At 43.4% G+C, this 27,811-nt stretch overlaps 2 protein-coding genes across 2 annotated transcripts in view; one reads left to right on the top strand and one right to left on the bottom strand.

The window, feature by feature from the left end:
* Nucleotides 1–27,811, bottom strand: part of LOC138636132 (plexin-B2-like) — a 130,170-nt gene that overhangs the window by 8,840 nt on the left and 93,519 nt on the right. Inside the window, exons 4-34 of the mRNA XM_069723995.1 lie at nucleotides 26,881–27,398; nucleotides 26,233–26,559; nucleotides 25,817–25,955; nucleotides 25,006–25,151; nucleotides 24,740–24,919; nucleotides 24,035–24,169; nucleotides 22,488–22,588; nucleotides 21,958–22,084; nucleotides 18,823–18,988; nucleotides 18,501–18,612; nucleotides 18,300–18,411; nucleotides 17,721–17,822; nucleotides 17,536–17,631; nucleotides 14,982–15,069; nucleotides 14,586–14,749; nucleotides 11,638–11,786; nucleotides 11,155–11,290; nucleotides 6,752–6,888; nucleotides 6,488–6,664; nucleotides 6,231–6,345; nucleotides 5,763–5,972; nucleotides 5,586–5,669; nucleotides 4,936–5,031; nucleotides 3,852–3,988; nucleotides 3,648–3,748; nucleotides 2,895–3,124; nucleotides 2,259–2,440; nucleotides 2,085–2,151; nucleotides 666–812; nucleotides 443–520; nucleotides 99–177 (exon numbers count right to left, since the gene is read on the bottom strand). Of these exons, the coding sequence (XP_069580096.1) occupies nucleotides 99–177; nucleotides 443–520; nucleotides 666–812; nucleotides 2,085–2,151; nucleotides 2,259–2,440; nucleotides 2,895–3,124; nucleotides 3,648–3,748; nucleotides 3,852–3,988; nucleotides 4,936–5,031; nucleotides 5,586–5,669; nucleotides 5,763–5,972; nucleotides 6,231–6,345; nucleotides 6,488–6,664; nucleotides 6,752–6,888; nucleotides 11,155–11,290; nucleotides 11,638–11,786; nucleotides 14,586–14,749; nucleotides 14,982–15,069; nucleotides 17,536–17,631; nucleotides 17,721–17,822; nucleotides 18,300–18,411; nucleotides 18,501–18,612; nucleotides 18,823–18,988; nucleotides 21,958–22,084; nucleotides 22,488–22,588; nucleotides 24,035–24,169; nucleotides 24,740–24,919; nucleotides 25,006–25,151; nucleotides 25,817–25,955; nucleotides 26,233–26,559; nucleotides 26,881–27,396 (4,636 nt within the window). The 5' untranslated portion in view covers nucleotides 27,397–27,398. The remainder of the gene's footprint in view (nucleotides 1–98; nucleotides 178–442; nucleotides 521–665; nucleotides 813–2,084; nucleotides 2,152–2,258; nucleotides 2,441–2,894; nucleotides 3,125–3,647; nucleotides 3,749–3,851; nucleotides 3,989–4,935; nucleotides 5,032–5,585; nucleotides 5,670–5,762; nucleotides 5,973–6,230; nucleotides 6,346–6,487; nucleotides 6,665–6,751; nucleotides 6,889–11,154; nucleotides 11,291–11,637; nucleotides 11,787–14,585; nucleotides 14,750–14,981; nucleotides 15,070–17,535; nucleotides 17,632–17,720; nucleotides 17,823–18,299; nucleotides 18,412–18,500; nucleotides 18,613–18,822; nucleotides 18,989–21,957; nucleotides 22,085–22,487; nucleotides 22,589–24,034; nucleotides 24,170–24,739; nucleotides 24,920–25,005; nucleotides 25,152–25,816; nucleotides 25,956–26,232; nucleotides 26,560–26,880; nucleotides 27,399–27,811) is intronic.
* LOC138636131 (proline and serine-rich protein 2) overlaps nucleotides 1–27,811 on the top strand; it is a 130,431-nt gene that overhangs the window by 57,213 nt on the left and 45,407 nt on the right. The gene's annotated exons all lie outside the window — the stretch shown is intronic.

Here is a 27,811-nt window from a genome sequence, read left to right as displayed (position 1 = left end):
CCATAAGTTGGATTTATAACACGTGTTCTATTTAACTTAAATTAAAGTCTATAAATATGAAGCGCTGTGTGGAATAATAAGCGTGTTCTTTTTCTCACCCAGCGCGACGCTCTCCACCTTCGGTCTCTGCGAGTACGGCAGGTTCCTGTAGACCTGCTCGATAATCTTCTCTTTCACCTGGTAAAAAAACCAATTACATCTCATTTATCAACAGACGGACTTCAAGTAGAAGAAAGTTTTTATCTGCAACAGTCATTTCCTGTGTGGTTTAAAAACAATCCAACGCTATCCGGCTGTGGAGATTTTATCAACAGTTTGTTCAGTTATCTTGAAGAGAAAAATGAAAAAAAGGCAGAAGTGCAGAAACAAAACAGAAACTCTCCTGGTTTTTTTTTACGATAAGAAACTGAGCGCTGGTGTTTTTCTGGAGCAGAAAACCCACCTGAGAGATGGTGTCGCAGTTCAGCACCTTCACCGGAGTCACGTCTGGTCCCTCTCCGTGCACCAGCACCTGCAGCGTCTGAAAGAAGAAGACATTTTTCTGTCTTAAAATAAAACATCAGCACATGAATAATAAGTGATACTAAACAGTTTGTTTTTTTTGGCCCGACATCTGAAAAGTGTAAAAATGCATCTCTGCGGAGGGATGGAACGTGTTTACGAACCAGCACGGAGTACTCGACGTCGTCGCCCAGCAGCCCCGTGTCGTTCAGGGTGTACTTGGCCTTCTTCATCTTGGCGTCCACCGGACCTTTTTCCACCTGGTGCTTCAGGGCCTTGTACAGTTTGAACAAAGGTTCTCCCGCCGTGTCCTGAAACACGTAAGGCACGACGAGGTATAAAAATCACAAGAATCTGTTGAATATTTTCCACAACAGTTTTACTAATAGAAATTCTGTAACTGACAGAAATCTTTGTTCTAATTATTATTTTAGCTTCAGCCGGTAATGACTTTTATTTTTTAGTGGTAATTTAGCACATTTAAATGCTTGTCTATCTATTTTAAGTTAAGTCGATTCGGCACTTTTGGATGCAGTTAAAAAGAGTAAAACCCCCCCCAAAAAAATTAAAAGCAATCGTATGATAAAACAAACAAACAAACAAGGATATACAAGAAAACCAAAATGTTTTCAACTGAGATTTATGGGAAGAAATATGCATCACTGGGAACTGAATTTTGTATTTATTTAAATGACTCAACTTGAATAATTCACACAAAAAAAAAACTCAATTCCGAATCACATCATTCAAATTTGTAGTATTCAAATTTTATAACTGCACTGAGTAACTGAATTTGTGTGCTGACTTTATACAGAAAGGTCAGAGGTCGTGGAAGTTCATTTTTCGTTGGACGTTAAGCTGATATGTTGTAATTTTAGTCACGTAGAGTTTGTCTTCATAACTTAGATAATAACCTACGTCGGAGGAAAATGTTTCCTCATGTTTTCCCCTCTGTCTTTTTTATATTTCCTGCATTACATCGGGTTGCTAAACTGTTCGCCTCTGTAGCTTCTAGACGTCCTCCGTTTTGCTGTTGCCGAGCAACGGTGGTTTTTTTCCCCACTTGAACGCCGAGCATGCGTTCTCGTGTCGTAACCACGAGCTCACGAGTTCCAACTGAAAGCAGCATAAGTCCAGTAAAAGGAGTTGGTGAGAAGTTCATATGAAAGGAAATAATCACAATCGTTGTTTCCAGTTTTAGTTCCGTTTAAACTTGGACACCGTCGGGATTTAGTTCGGATTTAATCTCCTGATCATGACGAGATAAGAAAAATGTCCCTGGTGGTGAAAACGTCTGCAGCTGAAGTTACATTACAGAAACATCAGCCGCCGCCGTCAGTTTTAACTCCAAAAAGCCCCAAACAAAACACACAACAACAACAACAAACACACATACAGGTTCAATTGCAGGTTTCAAAAAGAGGAAAGTCTCTCCGAATTAATTATAACTGAACGAACAAAGAGACGAGAGAAGAACAAGAAGAAAAAAAAGGCGACGAGAGAGAAACAGATCGAAGGCGAGACGACATGAAAAACAAATCGAAGGGGAGAAAAATACAACGACGGGAAGGAGTCGGCGTTACCCGGAGGAACTGATAGAGGCAGATGGACATCCAATTACAGAGCATCCTCTCCACCACCGTCTCCGACCTGCAGACACCAAACACAGCAGACACCAACGTGAAGTCACTTTTCTGATCGTAGAGGAATCAAAAGGGAAATACATGAGATTTCTTTTTTAATAATGTCCTCCTCACCTCCTCAGCATGAGTTTGGGGTTTTTGCTCTGCACGTGTTCGTCCATCAGCTCCAGCAGCAGCGTCCTCATGATGTCCGTGTAATACTCCAGTTTGCCGTGCAGCGCCACCGTCAGGAGGGAGGCGAAATAACCCCGAGACCGGGCGTTGAAGTCCGGACGGCTCTCCAACGTGCGGATGAACTGCGGGCGAGGATTTAACATTTAAAAAAAAATTAAATTAAAGGATTGTTTTCTGTCAAACGTGACTGAAATTTGCTGGCAGAAAGGAAGAAATTAAACAAGAACAATTACTAGAAGAGAAGAAGAAACATTTTGAAAAGAAAGCATTTTAGCACCAAAATAATGTGATATTTTAAAAATTTTCTTTCACATTATGTTAAAAAACGAGGAGACGTAAAGGTGAACGTTTACGTCTAATTAACCGGATTATTTTCTTAAAAATGAGAAAATTAAAATCTTTTGGCCTCATAGAAAAAAAAGGACGGACATCGCCATGGTAACCCGCTGGGGAAAATACACTTTAACGGCAAAATATAATTTTCTCTAAATTGCCAGAACCTCTGACTGTGTTCAAGACGAATGAGAGACGCAAAAATAGAAATAAAATAAATGACGTAACGAGCCGAGAACTCACGTTGATGAGAAACGTTTTGCTGTTCAGCAGGTTGGAGAACTGATTGAGCGCCTGAGACACGGTGGCCCTGCGGACTTCTGGGATTTGTATTCTTCCCGTGATCATGGGGTCGTTGGCGCCGTCCTCGGAGGGCAGGAAGAACGTCCGGTCGGTGTAGTTTTTGTAGTCCAGGAAGGGGATGCGGCCCTCGCTGAGTTCGCTGGTGTGGTCCTCCATTTCTATCATCAGATCTGACACCGGACAAAAAAAAAAATCACAAAGCACGAGTGAGTTATCGTACGGACGATGGATTGTTATTTTAGTCGGTCCGAAAACACAAAATGTTTGAATAATAAATTAAACTGTTTGGCTGCTTTAATTTAACCATTAGCGTGTCAATTTTCTAGACGTCGTACTAATCTTAGTTTACAAAAATTAAGAGCCTGAAGCTGCAATACCAGCGAGTGCCACTAGAGGTCGGCTCTAAAAAGCCTCCGGCTCCATAGACTCCCATTCAACTTCTCTCATCAAATACGAAGTCAATATTTTTTTTCCAGCAGTAATCTCGGTGTTGTTAGCTAGGGCGGGGCGGGGGGGGCGTGTCTGTTTGATTGACAGGCCTGCGGTGCACTCGGATTTCCACCATAGGTGGGTGGGGCTTAGTGTCCTCAGGTTATCCAATCAGATCGAGTCAGATTCACCGCTCCTTTTTCTCCCCCACCTCGTCCAAATATGGTCACTTCCTGCTCCTAAACAGCAAGATGGCGTTCTTACCAGTGAACTCCTTCTTGCAGCGATCTCGGACGCTCTCCTCCAGATTCTCCAGCTGGTGTTTCACCTTCTCGTATTCCCGCTCTGCCTGCTGACTTTTCCTCCTGTCGGTGGAAAAAAAAAACCCAAAAAAACCACGGCGAACGTTCAGACGGGAAATATTTAAACACGCAGAACAACAACGTTGCGTCTGCGATTCGTCCCGACCTGTAGCAGTAGACGGACACGGCGATGAAGAGCAGCATCGGCACGATGACCGCCGGGATGATGATGGCCAGAGGGATGTCGTCTTTTCTGGCGTAGTAGACGAAACCCACCGTCCACTTGCCGTGACCGAACTTCACCTGAAAGACGCCCGTTTATTCACCATGATTAAAGGTTAAAGTGAAAGTCTCATTTCAGACACATTTTATCTGGAGTCTGACTCAATTTCACGTGAAACTCGGCGGATTTAAAGAACAATAATAAAAGTTAACTTGCAGTTTGAAGCTTTTTTTGAAAAGCAATTCGTACATAAATAAAAGTGCCGGCCATGAAAGGATTTGCGGAATTAAAGAGGTTTAAGCAAATTAAATGTTTTCAAGCAATAAATAAGATTTCAATTTTTTCAGCTCACTGTGAAACTTAATAATTGTGTCAATAACGTTTTTGTAAATTTGATCAATGAATATGTTAATGCCAAAATGAACGTGAAACCTGTTAAAGCTCAGCAGTTGTGACGTTAGCTACAGGTTGGTACTGGTGTTCCCTTTCAACACCGTATTTGTTCAAATTTGGGAAAATTTAAACCTTTAAAGAAGCAGAATGAACTATTAGTACTTCTTGTTTGTAACGTGCTCATGTATATACAGACAACTATCACTTAATTCATTTGATACTGAATAAAACACAAAAATGGGATTTTTCTCAGGCAAGTTCTGAAGTGTCTTGATTCTGTGACTTCTAAGCAGATTTCAGGACGTTTATTCTGGACGTACGTCAGAGATAATGACATCGTCAGGAGGTGGAAGTCACACTGAATAAAATGAATGTTTGTTCCATGTCTGTATGTTCAGATTTGAGTTTTGACTCAAAAGGAGGATTTTTTTTAATTTTTTTTTTTACTTTGACTCCTCTGACTCTCTGGCGCCACCGTGTGGATTCATTTGTCTTAGTCCTGCTGAATATCCTGTACTTTCTGCTGGTTAAAAATGCATTTTGGGAAGATTACCGAGGACCACAGTGAATATTTCAAACCTGAAGGTCGAATGAAACAACACAACGTGATTTGTTTGTTTGTTTGTTTGTTTACCACGAGCTCCAGCAGGTCGTTGGTTGTGTCCCTGCGCTGGCGTTTGGATCGGGCTTTGGGCTGCGATGACGGAGCCTCCAGGATCAACTTGTCGTCCTGAGCGGAGTCGATGCGAGGAGGGAAGGAAGAGAGTCAAAAACTAAATAGCGCAAAATGAATTGGTGCAAAAATAAAAACAACACGTGCTGCAGAAATATATTGTCATTCCTTCCTGCTGCCTCTTTTATTTTAACTTACAATAGCTATTAGCTCTATTTTCAGCTGCTTTGGTTGTTTGTTTGTTTTTATTTGCTCCATTAACTCTGTGTGCTGCCTTCATTCGCAACTGAAATAAGAGAAAGATTTTCATGAAACTGCAGCCAACCGCTTTGCTCAGAAAACCTTTTTTATGTTTTTCTTTAGACACATTTAACCGTTGTGAATCAGAGCTGAAGGTGTAGCAGATTTTTTGTTTTTGTCCGATTATATCTGGGTTTACAGATCAAACTTAGATCAGGCGTTACGTCGCGGCCATTTATTCCTGGAAGTCTTGTGTTTTCTGAGGTGTGACGACAACACTTAACGTTTTCGACATTAAGACGTGACTATCGGAGCTCCGTGTTTTCCACTGTGAATCCATTATAAAGTCATTATGAGACTCCGTCGTTCACCTGCAGGATGTTAACGTGGCAGGAGGCGTCGCCGACGAACGCCTGCGCCTCTTTGGCCGTCATCGCCTTGGAGAAACCTCGACCCTGACGAGAGACGGGAAACACAAACACAAGGTGAAGTCGACAGATTTAAAGGACGGAGAGACGGCGGCGAACCCAAGCGTCGCGCGTCCTCACCGTGACGATGATGACGCTGGTCTCGGTGATGACGTTCTTGACCAGCTGGTTGAAGGTGGGGTCGGGGTGGTAGTCGAAGTACTTCAGCTCCTCCCGCACGTTGTCCAGCTGGAGGACGGTGCGCAGCGACTGGACGTCCGAGCAGCAGTTGACCGGCGGGGAGTGGAACTGGAGGACGGTGTCGTTCTTACTGAGCGCCTGCTGGACGAACTGAGAGACACGAGACGCTCATCACGTTGGGATTTTTCCTTTTTTTTTTTTTTTTTTTAAGCCTTTTTTTATTACGAGCAAAGCAGGTGTAACTTAATGGAAGTGAAAAACAACAACCAAAATTCAACGGGGTCTTCTTTGGACCGAGCTACACCCTCCCACCAAGTTTCAAGAACAACAGACCGATATTTTTTACTGCAATAAACAAACTAATTCTGCTAAATAGTCGGTGGATTTGATAGAAAAGTTCCCTCTCACCTCCACAGGAGCCGTGTTCTGAGAAAACTCATCCGGGGACGGCCGAACTTTCATCGTGGCCGTCTGGATCAAATCGAACCCGTTTCCCACAACCACGATCCTTCGACCACACACACACACACACACACACACACACACACACACACACACACACACACACACACACACACAGTTAATTTACCACATGTAAAGACAAGGCTACTTAGAAGCATCGACCACCAAACTAAACCCGGGTTTAAAACCAGACTCACCACACGAAGCTGGCTTTGGGGTAATAATCCGTGATCTTGGGGTTGTCGGCGTACTGGTACGTCGCCGGGATGTCCTTCGTGGTGTTTTCGCCGTACTTCACCGTCACCGTCAGCTGGTCCGAGGGCACCTTCTGCCCTCGAAACCTGCCGGTCTTACAGGTGATCTCCGCGCCGAACGACAGGCTGATGAGTAAAAGAGGACGAGCGTCAGTTGAGACTTTTCATGCTGATTTTCTCGAGGCAACGAAGGGGAACGCCGGCGTCACTCACACTTCACAGGGAACTCCGCCCACGGTGACCACGACGTCGGCTTTCGTCGCCGTGTCCAGGTCGTCTCCTTTGATTGTGATGACGGTTCCTCCGGCCGCCGGACCCTTCACTGGATCGATGATTTTTGGTTTGGGGTCCTGGACATGAAACATTAGAAAAGGTTTTATTCAGTCTGATTCACCCGAACCGCAAATATGAGACGCGTGAAGGCAAGGAAATGCAGATTTTACAAACTTATGGCTGCGCGCACACGCACACACACACGCACACGCACGCACACACACACACACACACACACACACACACACACACACACACACACACACACTCCAGCATGACTGAATGAGCATTTGCAGCAGGATGAAATGGTATTTAATGTGTCTATGAACGTGTTGCTCCACTCTTACAGGTCAGAAAACCCTCCGGGAGGCGACTGCAGATGGTTACGTTCCTGTCGGGCTCATAAACATATGCTTTCACCAACTGGCTGTACAGTAACGCAGCAGGTTCAGGTGCACAGCGTTTATATCGGTGTGCCGTAATGATGCAACCACAGCTTGTTGTTGCATGCTTGTTGTTTAGAGACCAACAGAGGTACTCAAAGTAGTGATTACCGTACCCATGTATGTGGGTTTTTCAGGAATATAGAGTTCATGTTAACGACTTTTCCTTCGATATAGCTTGTAAATGTCGTAACGTTACTAAACATTCATTTGTGTGCGTGTGAATTTAGGAGAGCATGAGACAAACTTAACATTTTAATAGTTGAACGATTTCTGTCGCTTAAAACTGAGAAGTTAGCGACCAAAAAATGTACATAAGAAGTTGATCTGTAAAGAAATAATATTAATAATAAAAATAGCAATAATAAAGATGATTCAGCATTCACATGCCAACTGACATCAACGGAATAAACAAAAACTGTACACGACTTCTTTGCGGAGGCTGATCAGTTTTTACAGATATTCGTTCGTGAAGTAACGTACGGATTTAAATTTTGATCCGACGATGGCGCCAGATGAAAAGTCAGAGCCTCACCAAAGTTTTTACATCTCCTGCTGAGGTTAAGATTAAGGTTTGTACCAAATATCATACCAATACACACAGGACCTTTTGAGATATCTAAATAAAAACAAGAAGTCCCATGGTTGCGTTGAAGAAAAAGTCGTGGCTTGGAACGCACACATCGTCTGGACCGTTAGCATCCCTGTAGCCACCATGCTAACATGGCTGAAAACAACCAAAACTTCCCACATTGTGAAGCTTTGCAATGAAAATACTCACATTTGGAGAAAAAAAAAAAAGGATTCAAAAAGGCTTTGAGAACTGTCAAACTAAATGTCAGAGACAGACGGAAACAAAGAGAAAAATAAAACGAGAACATCAAACTTTAAGCGAGGAGAGTTCATTGTGTTCCAGCTGCCGTCCTTACAGGTACGAACGCTTTGATCACATCAAAACAAAACATATTATAAATTCTCAAAAGCTTCATGACTCAAAAACTCAACCGCACTGCATTTGGGCAGAAAGCTGCTAATAATAACAACAACTACAAAGAAGTTTAAAAAAAAAGAAGAAATAAATGGGCACCATTGGGGGAGTCTTGAATATTGAGTGTCGAGCCGACGGCTGCTGAAACGCACCAGCTGGTGGGTTTCCTGTTTGTTTCTGGAAGGTTTCGCACGGCGCTGACAGCACGACAAAACAAAACAAGAGGGAATATTAAGTCTCGTTTAAACAGAGAGGATAAAACGGCTTCCAGATTTGAAGAAGTCAGTCTGTGCGCAGAATGAAGACGCAGCAGTCGAGCACCGCGTGTGAAAGAGGCTCGTTTGGGAAAGTGAGAAGAGGGGAGGAAAAAAAGAAATAAAATAAAAGGTATGAATATGAAATCCAAAAGTGAAGAAGTACAACAATGTTTTTGCTAAATCAGTGTGTGGTGGTGCAGCTGCTGAGATGTACTTAAGCAGTTGGCTTGTTGGTGTTGCAGATTTTGTTCTTGCTGTTCTGGCAGATAAATAACCCCGAAGAGAGACGAGCTCAGAAAACAACTCCGCCCGGTTGGAAGTTATTCACAAACAAAACAGCAGCACAGGAGGAAGTCGCCACTCAAAATGTATTTTGGGCTGCGAGTTAAAAGAAATGCAGACAAGAAAACACAAATTCAAACCCAGAGATTAATGTGCTGATTGGCAGCGGACGGAAATGTGTCAATTGCGTTGAGCAATTTTAGCTTCTTTCAGCTTTTTGTTTTGGTTACAGACGGTAAAAAGCTCTTCAGCCCCGAAGTGCAACATCTGTTCAAACCAGAAAAGTTAGCAAAATTAGATTGACGATTAAAAACACGACTTCAAATCAATATTAATGTAGCTGGACGTGCAAATAGATGGCCGGAAAAAAAAAAAGGGCATTTTTGATCACTAATTCAAAGAAATGTACGACGTGATAGTCGAGTACTCAGGACGGATACCACACGGGTGCAAATTATTTCATCAGTGAGTCACCGGTTCGATTCCCGGCCGGTTCTGTTTCCGCGCTCTCTTTTCCTACATTTCCCCTCAATCTCCACTGTTACGGTCAAATAAAATCAAAAACAATCAAATATAACCATGAAATGAAAGAAAAAAAATAAATGAATCTACTATCCAATTATCAGAATAGTGTCAGCTAAATGCTTAATTGACGGATAGTCTCAGCTCTACCGGCCTCTTTGTTCTTACCTTAAAAAAACTGTTACCAAAGCAGTAAAATATCATCTTGCAATGTTGTCACACTTAAAGACTAATTATCTGCACCAGTTATTACAGTACCCAATCAGCTAACCTCTGCGAGGCAGTTCTGCCTGTTAATTGGTTTAATATTTCTCCTTTGAAAGGAAGTTTAAACCCCGAGCCGAGCCGAGGCGTTCGGAGACGCTCGGCCGCCGACGTGAATGAGTCGTTCTGGTTTCAGCAGTTTGCGTTCATTAGCTTCTTGTTGGCTCAATTGAAACAAACGAGAGAGATGAAAGTGAACAACGATATTCAAATGAAACAGCCCAGCCTGCTTCCGAGAAACCAAAAAAACAGAAACAGCAGGTGAGTCTTATCTATTCTGATCATATTTGTTTCTCCGTTTGTGGTTTGCGGAGACAAACTGCTGGAAGTCGAATAAAGTTTTGTGAATCTGTGTGCGCGGGATATTTTTAATGCTTCTTCAGGGAGCAAATTTCCTCTCCACCACACCGGAGGAAGGCCGTCTGCTTCCAGTCTGTGATGAACCTTTTTAATGTTTTCTGGGATTTGATCTCCCGGGTTTTGAAGCGGTTGTGTCACACAGGTGTTCCTGCATTGCCTCGGAAACTTTGATGAGGTGTGCACGCCGAGTCGGCAGGTTTTTAGGGACGAACACATTTGACAACTTTTACAAGCTTCTTGCAAGCTGAACCAGAAAAGAAAAGCAAATTTTGGAAACAAAGCGACAGCAGTTCTGATGGAAGATGGGTAACTGAGTGTTTTCAAACCACTCTGTAAATGGGGCAGCGGCACGTGTGTTTAGTAAAGTAAGGCAGTTACTTTAAATTAGACTACCGAACCTGTGCTATATTAACGGGCGAGCTTTGGTGTTTTTACTGCCTTTGCTGCTGAGCCTGTTTACTCATGAACATCTTTAACTATCAGTGAGGGAATGAGCATGAAAACCTGCTTCAGTTGTGCCCTCGCATGGGAGCACGATACGAACAAAATGAGGAACCCCTTTCGAAAAACACGACTCCATACTGCTACTGCTGACACAAAACTCCACAGGGAACCTCTGACATTGAAGTGCAATCAGCATCCAGTCAGCGCTGGTTTCCAGGTGAAGAATAAAATGCTTTTTTCTGCTAAAGACTCTTTGTTTTAACAGCAGTTAAAAACCAGCTACAAACTTAAAATATAGTGAAGTAACTGCCGCTGAAACTACTGTTATTTGTAGGATCCAAATACGAGACTTTAAAAGACGCCCTCCAATAAAAATCTAGTTTTTAATCTTGTTTTTAAAAAGCTTACGTGGGGTTTTATTCATACGCTACAGACATATCATGAGAAAAATACTCGCAGTGACAATTTGACAGTCTCAAAAAACATAGATTCAGACAGGCGGGGTTTCATACGTCACATACCGAAGGAACCAATCCTGACAATTTGGGGGTGGAGCTTTCCATGAGGAGTGGGTGGAGACAGAGGCGGGACATTGTGGATGAAGGCAAAGGTCTTTTGATGAGTTTTTAGGGGTTTAATCAATGACGAGAGAACTACTTTAATAAAAGCTAAAGTTAAAAGCCGCAACCTCCGAAGCTTAAAAAAACAACAACTGCAGTTCCTCTAATGACCACTTGAGGCTCCACAGACACGGATAACACCACCGTTTGAGTTCAGACGTACCCGATAGGTGAAGATGACCTGAGACTTCCCTGTTCTTCCTCCCTCCACCTGTATCTCCACGGCACCGCTGTTGTCCGGCTTGACCGGGAGGTCGTACGGTGGGATTCGCTTCGCCGGGCCGATCTTGCACACCACACTGTGGACAGGAAGACGGGGAGACATTTAATAATTATATTCCACCAAAACACATTTATTGAGTTAAACTAGCCCCCTAGTGGCCGACAGTGGTACTGCACGTGTATTAGCCTAACTTCTATGACACGTCCATTTTACTTTTTAAAATCAACATAAAACCAAGATAAGAAGCAGCCGTGTTGAAGTCTCGCTTTCTTTTTATTCAGCCGAAGAGTGAGCTTCCTTTATCTGGAGTAATTAATTCATGTCAGCGGGCTGTCGGAGGTTTCGTGTAAAGAGCTTCACCTGATCTCGTCCACGTCTCCTCGTCTGCATGTTAATGTGGCTGCCGTCACTCTGTGGGATTACCTGGTGGAGACGGAGTACCGGTCCTTCTGGTGGACGCACTCCACTCCGGCCACGGTGATCTTCTTGATGTCCTCCTTCTTTATTCCCATGTTGGAGCCTTTGATGGTCACCGAGATGTTTCCGTTCAGCGGGCCGTAGCGAGGGATGATCTGCAGCGAGGGGAGAGAAGAAGGTTAATCTAATGCACGCCTGTTTTAATACAGTAGATAAGAGCTGATATAATCTAAATGGAGAGGCTGCACCTCAAGGACTGCATTATATTAGGATCTAGTATTTAAAATTCAGAAACATCCATCAGTGACACCGGCTGCAGTCGGAGCTGAAACGGGCTTTAAACCAGAGGGCAGTGAAACACTTCTTTACGGCCGGGTGTTAAATTCCTCCTTATAACAACTGATCGTGTCACAGCAGGAGGAAGCAATAAACTTTAATAAGTATTTAGTCTCTTGATCGACATCAGCACGTGAACTTTTTGTGACTTCACCATGGAACTGGAGCAGAGAAACATCAGATTTTGGGTTGAATTTTTAAAGGAACTCCAACAAGTGTTCCTGAGCCCGTGCAGTGATTTCCACTACAGAATAATTTAAAGCAGCGCTCCCTGAGGGGCACAAAGATCACAGACAAACATCTGATTTTGGGCTCAAACTCTGGAAATCATCAACAGAGATCCTTGAAATGCTGCAGAAAGTCTACGGCGATGAAGCGACGAGCTGGGCGAGGCGTCTGAGTCACATTCAGGTTTCAAGAGGGGGCGGAGCTTCACTGTCCAAGGCCGAAGAAGCCGCGTCAGGTCAGGAGACACCAGGTGGGTTTTCTTTAACGTCGGCTTTGGTTGTGTCACCGTGAATTCGTCCCCCACAGTCAGATTGTCAACACCGAGTTCCACTGGGACCTTCTGAGGTTCTGTTCTGGTTTTGGACTTCTTTTCTACCTCGCAGTCTTCAGGTCAGTCTGGGTTTTTGTGTTCCCTGTTTGATTTTGAACCGACTCACCTCTTGTTGTCTGTATTGTTTCACTTCCTGTCCTTTTGTATGATTGTTGGCTCCACACCCTGATTAGTTTCACCTGTCTCTCGTTGTCCTTCCCTCCCTGCTGTATTTAGTCTGTGCGCTCTTCTTCTTCTCTCGTTGTCAGTGTTTCAGTTACCTGATCTGTTGCTGCGTCTTACTGAAACTGAGACAACACAAACCACCTGAAATGTGGTGCCATGGCAACAGGCTTCTCCAGACATGTGACTTGAAATCTGATGTTTCTCTGCTCCAGTTTCAGGTCCACGGTGAAATCCCAAAATGTTCACGTAGCAGTGGTCACGAAAACGTGCGGAGAACTTCTTCACAAAGGTTGTCGCTTCTTTCCTCTGCAACAGGAAACGTCTGAACTTTTTGATCGACCCTCGTATTATTATGTGGCTGTCTGAAGTTGTTGCCGTTTTTTTTTTTTTTTTTGCATCCCGTGATTTAACATAAATGTGGAAATACTCACAAAGACGTTGAAGTTAAAGCCCGAGGAGGCAGATTATCTACTGAGAGCTGCAGTTTTTCAGAAAGGCTGCACACGAGCGAGACTAAATTCATCTTCGTCTTTATATTTAATGCCTCTTATCCTCTTGCCGGTTAAAAAAGCTCGCCACAGTGGGGCTAAAATTTTGCAGCGGAAATAACTAATAACTTTTTGACCTAATCAGCTGCAGCCCGAAAGGAAATCAAGACACGGCCTGAAACAAATGAGTGATACTGCGGAGGAAATAGGAAACATATTGAAGTCGTACAGCCGCAGGAGACGAACAGTGAATACAGTATAGAGAGACGAGAAACTGAAGCACGTCGGTCTGTTTGAAAATGTCGAATTTGATCTGAGGAAGATCTGATCTGTGAGAGAAGTAATTAATCTGATTTCACTTTTATCCAAAAATCCCTCATTTATCTACGATGTGCGACCAAATGTGAGTCCCTGAGTGTCTTTACATGTAGTTAATGCGTTCACAGAGATGTTTGAAGCAATTTCCTATCATATCAGAAAACAGAAGGAATAAACCACTTAATCGGTCTATTTCTGTAAAAATATAAAACATCAAACACTACATTCTATAAAATATTCAGCACGAAACCCGTTTTTTTTTTTCTTTCTGTGATCTTAAAAGATGGTTTGGTGGTGAAAAAGAAAAATGTTGAAAGGGTTTTTTATTCTTGAATTTCAGACCTAAATGTGACTTAAACATTTGGGCTCATGTAATTGAACTGCACTCGCCGGCCTCCACACACCAGGGGGCGCTGCAGGAAAGGGTTCATTTTCAACAAATAGCTGCAGTCAAGTTGGACAGTTTTTTATAGAATGTCATTAAAACATCTGAACCAATCAGGCGTTAGATTAACAGTAATCGACCATGACATCACTTATTGGTCAATCAAACAGGCTCGCTCCCAAACAAACCTCTATTTGAGGCCAAATATCTAATTAATGATGGAACTATTTCCAGACGTACCTCCAGAAAACAAATAAGAAGAAGCGACTTCAGTGAATAACATCACAATGACTTCTGGAAAACATTTATTGACTTTGTATTTGATGAGAGAAATTGAATGGGAGTCTATGGAGTCGGAGGCTTTTTGGAGCCGACCTCTAGTGGCACTCGGTGGTATTGCAGATTAAGACACTTCCACACTGGCCTCACTTTTCAGACCCAAAAAGCTACATCCACTTTTAATGTAAAGACTACGGGCGTTTCCCATCATGCCCCGAGACCGTGCAGCTTTTATATCACAATCCATTTGTAAATAAAAGTCTTTGTCTTTTCACCTGAAACCTGCGACCAGCTTTTGTTTTCGTTTACTGTCGATTTTAAAGGAAAGTTTCTACCGAACACTCGACAACAAGATCCTCCTCCCACGCTCGGTTTGATACGTTTGAGGAAGCTGTGTTGTTTGATGTTTTTATGTGTGACTCACGTCAGAGATCTCCGGGTCGGGGCACTGAGCCGGCTGCGGTGACGGGCAGAGCTCCCGGTAAACGCAAGCCTGCGACGCCGTGCACCACACGCACTGGTACTTGGCGTCGGCGTGTTTACACAGACTGCAGTCCTCTCTTCCCACCGAGCAGTTATACAGCACGACTGTCGGGGGGAGGAGGAGGAAGAGGAGGAGGTGGAAGAGGAGGAGGTGGTTAGAGCGAATTATCATAATGCAGCTGGAACTGAATTGGAAATGAGAGAGAAACTGAAACAGCGTGAAAACTGCACTTTCACACTTTATTCTGAGCTCTGTGTGACAGTGTGTAGAAGTGTGTGTGTAGTGTGTGTGTGTAGTGTGTGTGTGTGTGTGTGTGTGTAACTGAGACACACCAACCTGTCAGGGTGCTGTCAATCTTCCTCTCAGTGTCTCGGTCTTTGATGTGGAAGGATACGTTCACCTCCTGCTGCTTGTCGTAGGAAAACTGCACACACACACACACGTTTCCGTCACTTCAGGGGACATTACGTTGACTTTTTGCATTTCTTTCCTGGAGACCAAAACAACAACTGGAACTTCTGTCTTTTGTCAGGCTTCTTTTTTTTTTTTTATTGCAGATGTAATGTGGTTATCTAATTACATCCTCCCTCTAACTTTAGTTCTTGTGGTACCAAGGTTTTCAGGGACAGCGTGATGTAAAGTTAACTTCCACTTTAATAAGATTGTTATATTTTCATTATGGTAAATAAATGATATAATCTGGTGAATAAATCTGCACCCAAAGCTGTTAGCTTGCAGGTTTTTAGACAACTGTTCTGGGTTTTTATGCCCTGAGTTGGTCCTGAAGGAAGCGCTTCTACCAGGTTACTAATAATGAGAATCTTAACAAAAATGAACGGATCGAGAGTCAAACATGTTTCTGGTGATTGTTGCCTCTTGTCAAAAATGTTTGTGATTTTCACAGACAGGATTTCAGGTGGGAGGAGAATCTCCGGGTTTACTTCTCTGTTATTTTGCAAATAATGAAAGGAGGGATTTAATATCTCATGTGGTCTGAAAACAGCTCAGGATCATCCAGGAGAAGCTGGAAAACGATGTGGAAGGAGACTAACCGACTTGCCACCGCGATATAAAATGCATGGATGGAACAAAATAAATAATGTTGCCTTAAAGGCATCACTCAGGGGACAAAACACTTCCCAACGCTGCAACCTCATTGGTTGCAGCTCTACTCTGTTTGACATGCTGTGATATGTATGTATCACCCAGTGTGACGCTGTTTTTAGGTAAGTGAGCAGTAAATCCAGCCCACAGGTGGCTGTATGCACTAAACCTCCATCAAGTCCCCACAAAGCGGGTGAACAAACAGACATACGTCCCCGCAATGTGACTAAAACAAGCGCACGCACACACACACACGCATATACTTCCCATGAGCTTTGCATTAACGCAGAGAAACAAAACATCCCTCCCTGTTTGGAGCTCAACGCTAAATTACCTCGCCTCTGTCTAAACTGTGAAGGTCAGCGCACACACACACACACACACACACACACACACACACACACACACACACACACACACACACACACACACACACACACACACACACACACACGCGCACACGCGCACACACACGCGCACGCACACACAACACACACAATACTATACATACACTTTTGTTAGCCATAAACCAGGGGATGTTTTCTTCAGGATGTGAGAGGATAAAAGGAGGAACACACACACACACACACACACACACACACACACACACACACACACACACACACACACACACACACACACACACACACACACACACGCACACACACACTGTTTAACTGCATATTGGCACTGCTAGACTCAGCATGAGGTGAGGATCAATGGACGCAAAAAAAAGAGTGACAACACACACACACACACACACACACACACACACACACACACACACACACACACACACACACACACACACACACACACACACACACACACACACACACACACACACACACACACACACACACACGTCTGTTAAAACACCGAAAAAAACACCCGCCAAAATGAAATATAAATTCATGAGTTCGTAATCAGCTCCACAAAAACAAAAGAAAACCAGAGCTGAACTTTAAACCTTCTCCGACTCACGACGATTTCAATTTACTCACAAATTAGCCGCTAATGACGCCGTAATTGTGTAATTATCATTAATGACACGCTCCCTGATTCGTCTGGTGGCGCTCGGCGTCGAGCTTCAAAACCACGACAGGGAGTAAACTCATGGACGCAGACGGTTTCTCTTTTCATCTCTGACGCTTTTATTGTCTTATCGACTTCCTGTTTAACTCTCTTATTGATGATTTTACATTACAGTTATTAAAATCCTCACATAACCTTTTTAACGGCTCTTTAATACCTGCAGAGAGGTTTCATGCGCTGATTTCTGCTTCTTTTTTTTTTTTTTTTTAACATCATGCTAGTTTCACGTGACGTTGCTATAGTAACACCATCAAAAATCCAGAAAAGTAAGTAAAGTAATATGCAGAAAAAATTAATCTGGAATAAAACCAGAATATTTGTCATGTTTTGAGTCAAAATACTGCAATAATCCTGATCACCTACCAAAATAAAACAATTACCTGTTAAAATAAAACCATTATTTAACAAAATAAAACAGTTCCCTACCAAAATAAAACAGAAACCTTCCAAAATAAAACAGTTATCTACCAAAAAAATTACTTTTATCTACCAAAATAACTTTTCTATTCAAATAAAAACATATTCTGACAAAATAAAACAGTTATCTACCAAAATAAAAGTTACCTACCACAATAAAACCCTAAAAAGTACCCGGTGCAGTTCAGAAGAGTAAAGTCGGTACCGAAGGTGAAAAAGGGGCTTTTTATTGAGTAAGTAAATAAATAATAAGTAAACAGCATTTTCTACTGACCTCATAACCTTTGAATCTGAACTTTGAGCTCGGGTACTGAGACGCCTCCTCCTCCTTGTGCTTCATCAGCTCCGTCCCGATGGAAAACGTCCGACCCTGGAGACGCAGAGGGGGACGTTACTGACGGAGCAGAAATATGATGATGATGACGATGGTGGTGAGGATGAATGTCTGACTGATCTCACCGTGTAGATCTTCAGGTTTCTTCCCTGGAAGGTGATCGGGATCTCGAAGCCCACGGGGATCATCAGCGGCTCCGGAGACTCGAACTGAGGACAACGGTCGGGCTTCATCACAGAGAGAGGAAGACGTAATGAGTTCAGACCTTCGATTCATCACGACAGGAAATAATACAAATACTGCAGGTGATATAAATCAGCTGTTAGAGAACTAACGAATTAAACAATAAAATGTGTTCAGCTTTTAATCCAAATTTCAGCAGAAACATTTAATTTAACACTTTAAATTTAAAAACATTTATTTATGAAGTTCACTAATACAAACTAAAAATAGTTTTCCTACCAAAATAAAACAGTTTCCTGCCAAAATACAAGTGATCTACAAAATAAAAGAGTTACCCACCAAAATAAAAGTGACCTACATAAATCAAACAGTTACCTACCAAAATAAAACCGTTAAATACCCAACATAAACCAGATACTTACCAACATAAAAGTGACCTACGTAAATCAAACAGTTACCTACCAAAATAAAAGTTACCCACCAAAATAAAAGAGCTGCGAATGATTTAAAAGCACACCGACCTGCTGAGGTTTGACGATGTGTTCTCCGTCCACGGCCTCGTCGCTGTCGCTGCAGCTGTGATCCTGAGCGTTCCACTGACATCCCCACTGACTGGTCACACACGCTATGCACCTGAAAACACAACACGCGTGTGTGTACCGTACACGTGTGCGTACATCTATTTACTTTTTATAAATGTGTGTGTGTGAGATCTGTCTCACGGTGTGTTCTGGTTCTTCCTGACTGTCGCCGCACAGTTGTAGAATTGATATTCTCCCGACGTCACCTTGATCCTGCTGTTGACCAGAATTCTGACAGGAACCGACACGTAGTCTGAACACACACACACACACACACACACACACACACACACACACACACACACACACACACACACACACACACACACACACACACACACACACACACACACACACACACACACACAGTTTGTTTCCGGTTTAAAGCAGACTTTATGAACCAATCAGAACTCAAGACTTTCTGACCCGAGTCGAACAGAAATGATAAAAATGCTGATGTTACCCTGCTGCTCCGGGGTGGGCGGGATCTCCACGGGGTCCGGCAGCGAGCAGGTGACCCGCACCTGGCTGTCGAACACCATCACCGCTGCGGTGACGAAGGTGCCGAAGACGCACTGCAGGCTGTCGGACGGCCGCAGTCGGGGCAGCCTGGGGATGCTGATGTCCACCTAGAGGGAAGGGGGGAGGGGAGGGGAGGGAGAGGGCGAGAGAGAGGGCGAGAGGGAAAGAGAGAGATGTGTGATATTTTTGCTCGTAAGAAACAAAAATGAAGTAAAGAAAGTACTTAATGGGACTTTTGATGTGTGTGTGTGTTAATAATTACTATTCGCCCGTGCTGCTCAAACAGCAGCTCCTCATTACTCCTCGCTGACCTCCACCGTTTTAATTCGGCTGCTTGAGTTTTAATTTCGAACTCTCTGATGTCGGACTAGAAGATCCTCCGACTCACCCGACGCTCGCTTCTCTGTCCTTTTTTTTTTTTAACTGTGTCGTGTAACTCTGCACGAGGAAAACTTTTCCTTTCTTCTTTCTCTTTTCAAAAGGCTGAATCCATTTGTCTCCTCACCAGAATCGGGAGGCGGTCTAATTAAGACGCAGCAGATTAGCCAAAAAAAAAAAAAAAAAAGATTCTGTTTCTCCCGTCACAGGTGACGACGCACACCTGATTAGGACATTTCAAGATAAGAGCGTCGCTATCTGAAGAATTAAAATTCAGGAATGTACGTCGAACGTACACAACAGACTTGTTTGTGGTATTCGAATGTCACGCTCGCTTGATTGGAACCAACATCGCCAATCAGTGGGCGGCAATTACCTTCCCTCTAAAAACACATTCAACAAAGCAAATCAAGAGGAATAGAAAGATATTTTTGTGAGCCGCTGAGCCTCTCGTAATTTAATCATGACGCACCGACAGGACTTTGGCTGCAGTTCTGCAACGAGAAAAAAAAAAGCTGAGCTCCAAGACTCTTTTACGAGGTCATGTGACTTGTTATAACTGTAATCACGTCGTTATCACGCATCCAACATCATCATTCGTTTTGGAGTCGTGTCGAAGTAACGTCTCTCTTTTTTTGCTCTGTTTTTGGTCTCCACCACCTCCGAAGTGGAACATCTGTTTCCTTTAGCCGCCAAATATTCCACTTTTTTCCAACAATCAGCTGAGAAAATGAACAAAACCTGTCAAGTAGTGGTCTGTAAAACCAAAACAACGAGCTGAAAGACACACTAAAGGGTTTTCCAGTAAGTGTGACTAAATATTCTTTTATATTTGTAAATCAGACATCCTGAATTATAAATAATTATTTTCTTACGGATGTAAACAAGACATTAAGTGTTGAATAATATTATTTTTCATGCACGTAAACTACGAGATGTTTTCTTGTGAAACAGAATAAAATAAGTGACAAAATGTCTTTTTTAAATGACGTGTAGATTTTAATTTTCCCTCAAAAGACGAAGTTTGACTTCTATATTTGGCTTTAGACTTGAAACTCTTCAGTTAACAAACAAAACATCAAACTGCACACAAACTTCTCGTCGGCACAGTTGCACTATAAAAAAAAAGAAAAAAAAAGAAAATGTTTCCAGCACCTTCTATTTGCATAGTGTTTATTAGACTCTGACCTGATTGCATTTATCAACGCAGCCGTGATGTTTGTTGTTGTTTCATCACGTCTGATGAGGACGACGGTGGGAAAGAAGCGTGCGACGAAAATCAACAATCACCGAAGTTACAATCTACATACGCGACGACGTGTCGACGTCCTCACATCGACCCCGAGACGCTTTAAAAGGTTTTTCTGACTCGTGAAACTCTTCTTGAGCCCCCAAAAAAGAAAAATTATCGAAATGAAAAATAAAACGCGTTTTATTTTGTCGGATGAAATCTGAGTGGAGACTTTTTGTTCATACTGTAAACCAGCGATGTTAAAAAAAAACAACAACAATAAAATGACTTTCAATCCAAACGGTGCTCTGATGCCGAATCAATCTGCTGCTGTTTGTTTCGTTGGTGATTCACCGACTCGACGCCTCGTCAGCAGTTTCTGTGCGCGTGATGCAACGTTTTCTGTCTACTGAGCTGAATCAGCCAATAAAAACTACTTTTGTTTTTTTGATTGTTTAAGCAGCTGTCAGCACAAACACAGACGCAACACACACATCTGGCTCACATCCCGAGACTGTAAATTATAACGCATCAGATACGTCTTCATTTCTGAAGACCCCCCCACCACCACCACCACCACCACCACCACCACCGAGGGTCCCCCCGGAGGTCCACACATCAGAGGTTGAGAACCTTCTTTGAAATGCTGCTGACAACACAGACAGACGTTCCTCCGACTGTCAGCTTCAGGTCGGACCGGTTTGAATTCTGCCGAGCTCGGCAAAAAAAACAAAACGACTTTGCTCGGGGGGGATCCAACCGAGCGGAGAGTTTGCTCACATCCTCCGAGTCACGCTCTCACAGAGGAGTCACGTAACTACGTAATTTTACTCAAGTACTGTACTTAAGTACAGATCTGAGGTATTTGTACTTTACTGGAGTATTTTCCATTTTATTCTAAATCTCAGAGGCAAAAAGTTTCGGCTTTTTGGACCCTTTCTGTCCAATAAGAAAACACATAACTCCAAACTTTAAATTAGAATTTTTCTAATAAACTGTGCTATAAAAATGCTCCTTTAAGTGCAGAGAAAATTCTCCTACTTTTTAGGCTAAATAAACTGATAAAAAGTTGAATTTCCAATATGTATTATATTAGTTTTCTTCACATAGACACAACAAAAACAAAAATCTATGATGAAGATCTCTTAAATTTACCATTTTTCAGGGTCAAATGTCAACATTTTCTGACTTCCTGTGACTAAAAAGTTACATTTTCACTAACCATAATAAAGAAAAACAGTTCACCTTTGTGCTGATGCTGATTCACTAGTTCAAATCCGCCGACTTTGCATGTCTGAAAGAGGCTTTTTATAACTCCATGAAATTCAGGAAATTCCCAGGATTCGTGGGTATTCTGTTAAAATCTGCTTTTATTTGCTGTAAAATTCATAGTTTTTCTGGGTTTATGGACTTTTTTAGAGATACGAGGTTCTTACAAGGCAGAAAGGATAAAAAACAACAACATACCTGCCGCGTCTTCTTGCAGCTGAGGTTGGGCGGGTTGAAGCCCTCGATCTGAACGCACTGCTGATTGGGCGACCACAGCCAGGTGTTCTTCTCCGTCGACCCGCTGCACTCCTGCTTCCTGGTGCACCTGGAAGTCGAGCAAAAAAAAAAAAAAAAAAAATCTGGATTCAACCTCAGATTAAATATTTCAGGGAACTTTTACCAAATGAAAAATGAATTTGGTTAAATAACGGTAAAAATAACAGTGTTAGGGTTGGATTTTGTATCATAAAATGTACATAAACTTGTGGATTTGTGGACTGGACTTGTTATAAACATAACAAACGGCGCATTTCCCATCAACCTTTTAGCTCTTTGTTTGTGCTAACTGCTTAGTGCTCGTTGGTGTTGCTGCCAAGCCGACTGCTGACGCCGTTAAAAAGACACCAACAGCTCTCTGGACTCCTTTTTTATTCACTCCAGGCTTTGGTTCAACGCTGCGCATCATTAAATTAAAGACAGAGATGTGTGTGTGTGTGTGTTTGTCTCACCTCCCCTCCAGGACACACCAGCCACAGTACGGATCCTTCATGCCGATGCAGGACTGGCAGTCGGTCTTCAGGTGGCAGGCCTCCACGGGAACCTTGGTGATCTGCACACAACACGACACCGCAGGCTTTTATTGTGAAGGAGTCGCTATTATGAGCAACACGCGGGAGTTTGAGGACAAATAAAAACAATAAAACGACAAACAACCAAACAGAATTTTACCTTTACGATTACCTGCAGGTAAAAGCAAAGCTAAAAAAAAAAACGCGATTAGCTTCTGTTTGTGTGAACTGGCTCGTTAATTTAAATCCTGCCTGAAAGAGCACATTTGATCTAAAGTGACTGGTTGTCGAGCAGGAAGGAGATAAAAGACACTATATAGGAAAATACTGCATTTTACAGTTCGACTGACATTTAAACATGCTAGAAACAAATCCATTAATATTCTAGGACAAAATGATCCAATCCTCTGATTTTACATATCTGGTAAAAAAAAGTTTTATAAACTTTCAGGATATTCCACAAACAGTAGGAACTCTTTACAGACAATCTTTGAAATGTTTGCCTTCGATCAGCAGCCAAAAGAAAAAGCATCTATACTGAAGCAGTTTCCAGATGTTGATGAGCAGCGAGGAAAATAAAACTACAGACAAAATAATGTAATAAAAATATTACATTTTGACAAATGCGAACCAAAATTAACCAAAAAAATTTGGTCAAAAGTTGTTTTGTCGCCTAAGCATGTGGAATTAATACTTTTCTGGGATGTTTGCCTTCGTTTGCTGCTTCAAGCATCTTTTGTGAAGCGGTTGCCAGATGTTGATGAGCAGCGAAGCAAATAAATGCACCCATAAATAAATGTGATGGAAAAAGTTACATTTTGATCAAAAGGAAACTAAATTTTAAACATGCAACAACAACAAAAACATCTGGAGTAGATTCATTATAATTTCAAGGTATTCCAGAAAATTCCAGCGCCGTTAGGAAACCTCGTGTGGCGTTAAATTCTTGTATCGACAGCGTTTTAGTCGAGAACTTCTTCCGTCCAGCTGCGCGATATAATTTTCCTCTCCGGCAAGAAGAGGCCGGTCCAATAAATTCAAATGAGCAGACGGAAAACAAGCTAGAGTGTCGTCACTTGACTCGATCAAAGTAAATTGCACTCTTGAAGTGCTTTCTGATTAATTCGTTTCTGAATCAATAGCATCTATTTCACCTCGGTGGCGACGGCGGGAGAGTGATGGAGGCTGAAAGATGAAAGGACAAAGGAAAGAAAAAAAAGAAAGAGAGACGGATGAAGAGCGGGTAAACAAAGAGAGGGAGTGAATAAATCAATGAGTGACTTGTGCGGTAATGTAGACGGATGAGTCGGTGCGAATGGAAAAAAAAAAGATCAAACGGCACAGACTGAATCAACGAAAAGCCTCATTAAGTCTCCGACCTGACGGATGACATGAAAAAAAAAGTGAGGACACAACGGAGTCCCTGACCTTCTGGGTGAGGTGTAAGATGGAAGAAAAGAAAAGAAAAGAAGAATCAATCGTCTGACCTTTTTCTCCGTGGTGATGTACAGGTGTTGGCGGCTGGAATCGAACAGCAGGTTCTTGTTGACCTTGTCTCCCGTGACTTCGCCCGGCGCCCGCCCGAACACCTCGGGGTGCGCCGATAAGTGCACCTTCAGCACCTGGCGGGAAACACGGAAACTGCATTAGCACGTGATTAAATCGGGAACGCTGGCGGGCTGTCGTCTAAATGCTGCTTTCACGGGACGGAAATGAGCATCCGGTGCTAAACGTTGTTTTTGAAAAAAGTCTGAAAAAATTCTGAAGGTCGTTTAGAAATGCAGACTCCTGTTCTGGTACCGCGGACGTTAAAATAAATATGTAAAAAAACTAGCACTTTTAAATCTCAAAAGACCTTCGTTTCGCTCTCTTTGGCGACACCTGTGGCGATTAGCGGTAACTGCGGCCGTCGTTTCTCAGATCCAAAACGTCAAGTCAGTTGGGAAGTTTCACGCTGCCTTAAAATGCGATCGTATTTACCGTGTTCACGCACGTATGAGAACGCCGAATTTGTACGTTTTTAGAAGCTGTACGTTTTCTGCTGTCGAGGACTAAAAGTAGAAAAAGTGATGTAAAAAAAAAAAAAAAAAGGTGTCATCAAAAGGTATAAATTAAAGTCTTTAAAACCTTTAACACCGGATCTGTTTTAAGCGCGAAGGTAAAAAACGAAGGACAGACGGATGTTGACGTACCTCTCCGGCGGCGGTTCCCAGGAACGCCACGGCGTGCCCCATTTCCACCGCCACCGCCACCGCCGTCATGTGACCCTTACGGACCAACGGGGGCTCGGCCGTCAGGGCGAACTCGGCCTTGCTGGCCAGCGGGGACGGCAGGAACTCGGCTCCGCACTTATAAATGTGGGCCATGTTGTTCTAATGGAGCAGAGAAAAAAGTGAAAACGTCACGCATTCGTATTAATAAAAGGATCATGGACCCGTTGGATCAACGTTTCTCTCACCTGGTTGTTGCTGCTGCAGAGCTCCTCAGACTTGGAGGAGTACGGCGAGTAGACGGCGGCCTTCTCCTTGATGATGCCGTTGTGGCTGTAACAGGCTCCGATGATCTCCACCAGCCGGTTGTTAATAGACTGCAGAGGGTACATGCCTGCAAACAAAACAAAAAAACATGATCCTCTGATCTGCTCAACACTCAGGTGACAGATCACACGGGTCTGATGAGGAAAAGCAGGAACATGTCAAAAAACAAATAACTCTTTTATTTGAATTATGAATGTCGAGGTCAGGGACTGATGAAGTCATTTTACACTTTTTAAACCAGTAATAGTTGAAAAAAAACTGAACAGGGCTCCAATATTTGGATAAAATCAGTGAAAGGAGTCCTGAAAATACAGACTTTTCGACACATTTGTCAAAAAGGTGTTGAGGAATTTCTGCACAGCTGAGAAAACCCGTCTCACCACAAGCTTTTCATTAAGCAGCTCATCCAGAAGCTTTGCGGTCGTGTTACACGATCAAGTTTTTGTGGGAATGTTTACATTTTCCAATATTTTCAGAGCAGCAAAGCCGAAGCGCTCCCGATCCTGAGCTCCTTCTGCCGATAAAGATCGAGTGATATGATTAAAATAATAAATTAAAAAAAGCTCCAGAACAAGCTGCTAAACGATCTACGTGGAGGACATTTGTTTTCAGATAAAAAAAATAAAAAAAAAAAACTCTCCGCCAGATTTCACTGAAGCGGTTTTCGACAAGTTTTGACGTCCTGCCGACAAACTGATAAAAACATCCAATCAGCACGGAGGCGACACCCACACATGGCCGACATCGAGGGTTCCTCGTCGGAGGTGAAGGTGACGAACAGCACCTCGTCGGAGGCCGAGACTCGTCCGTACCGGCCCGAGCTGGTCATGCTCTGAGCCAGGACTTCACCCGGTGCTGCTACGTAGGCGGCCTGGGAGAGGAAAAAAAACCAGCTCTGAGTGTTACAAGGTTCCCGCTGACAATATGTTTGTAACCGAGGCAGAGCGAAAGAGAGAGGAGACCCCGTAAATTGAAGCTATTCCAAGTTCAAGAGCACGTTAAATCCAATTTCCTCAGCTGTTTGGGGGAGTCAGGACCGAGACTAACTCATCCAAAACGTAAATTATTATTTTTTCCCCCCAAGTCACTGCTGAGTCAGCCGAAAAGAAAAAAAAAAAAAAAAAAAAGCCCCCCGTTGTCGTGGTTACCTGAGCCTTGTTGTACTTGTTGCCGGCGCTGCAGTTGAGCTGCAGCTCCGTGTACGAGTAGTAGCCCTGGTCGTCCTCGCACATGCGGGACACGAAGGTGAAGTTCTTGGTGTCCTGCACGCCCAGCGTCCGGGAGAACAGGAAGTAGACGAAGCCGCCGTCCTTGAAGGCGAAGCGGAAGTCGTGGAGGTAGCGCAGGACGAAGGGGTTGGCCTGCACCGCCGACGCCTCGATGATGCTGTCGAACATCACCCAGTCGCCGTAGTCGCGCAGGATGCGGGTGGAGATGAGCTTGGTGCTGTCGTGGCTGCCGTAGCCTTTCCCCACCTGAGACGGAGGAGACGGTTCCGTTCACGAAGGGGACAACACATCTCAAAATACAAAACACCTCCAACCAATAAAACCGTTCTGTAACCGTCCGTCTGTCCCGTCCTTGTGAACGCGATATCTCCAGAACGCCCCAAGTTAATTTCTTCAAATTTGGCAAAACCATTCACTTGGTACCACGGATGAACTGATTACATTTTGGGGGGCGTGGGGGGGTTGTTTGTTTGTTCTCACAGGCGGCGGAAATCATTTACATTTTTGTTTAATTACCTCAAAAAAAGAACACGACGGCGTGTGAACTGTGCGCGTGTTCATTCTCACCAGGAACACGCTGACGTTGTCGCGGTCCTTGGTGAAGTACGACATCACTCCCACCACGGAGACGCTCTCCTCGGCGCTCGCCACGTACGACTTCTCGCCCTTGGAGTCGCTGAAGTAGAGCAGGTCCTCCACGCTGCTCAGGTTCCTCAGCGAGCAGATGCCCCTGAAGACGCTGCCGCACACCACCAGCACGTTTTTGGCGCCGTGGACCAGCAGCAGCTTGTTGTGGTTGTCCGTGTCCACCGCCTCCTCGCAGGCGTCGTTGACGGGCGGCGTGCACTGCCGGTTGTCCCGCCGCGGACCCGTCTCCGTGCGGGACTCCACCTCCAGGTCGGGGCTCAGCTGGTAGAGGGCGTTGACGGCGCCGACGTACAGCCGGCCCGTGCGCGGGTCGCCCACCACGTTGTTGATGAGCGTGTCCGAGGAGAACTCGGCGCTCCGACCGCGGGAGGTGCTGAGGTCTAGGGTCGCCAGGGCGACCAGGGCAAACTGCCACGCCCACCGCCGCTCCATCATGTCTGGAAGAAAAAAAAACAGAGAAGGAAGAAAAAAAATTTGGTTTTTAGAATTTTTTTTCACCATTTATCAAATTAAGAAACACACGAGGGCTGAAACAGTTTTTGAAATTTCTTTTGGATTCATTTCAATTAATTTTGTCAAGAAGTTGTGAAACAGTTTGCATTTTAAAAGTAACTATTTTTTTCATTGAAGTCACCAAAATCTCTCATCTACACAATAATTACTGACAATTATTGTCTGTCGATCAACTGCTTCGTGCTAAAACAAAAAAAATTGAAGAGTGTTAGTAGAAAATAACGAACAACTATTTTAATACTCTGTAAATCTTATTTTATTTGCTATATGTTCTGTTTTATGTATTCTTTGTAATTGTAAAGTGCACTGGGACCATGTTGCACTTTAAATAAGTTGA

The sequence above is a fragment of the Brachyistius frenatus genome, unplaced genomic scaffold, assembly GCF_029030835.1.
Source record: "Brachyistius frenatus isolate BFR_SWC_R1_liver_20210118 unplaced genomic scaffold, ASM2903083v1 Contig_355, whole genome shotgun sequence".
Taxonomy (NCBI): Eukaryota; Metazoa; Chordata; class Actinopteri; family Embiotocidae; genus Brachyistius; species Brachyistius frenatus.
The sequence above is the reverse complement of the archived record's forward strand: the minus strand, read 5'-3'. Positions and strand labels throughout refer to the sequence as shown.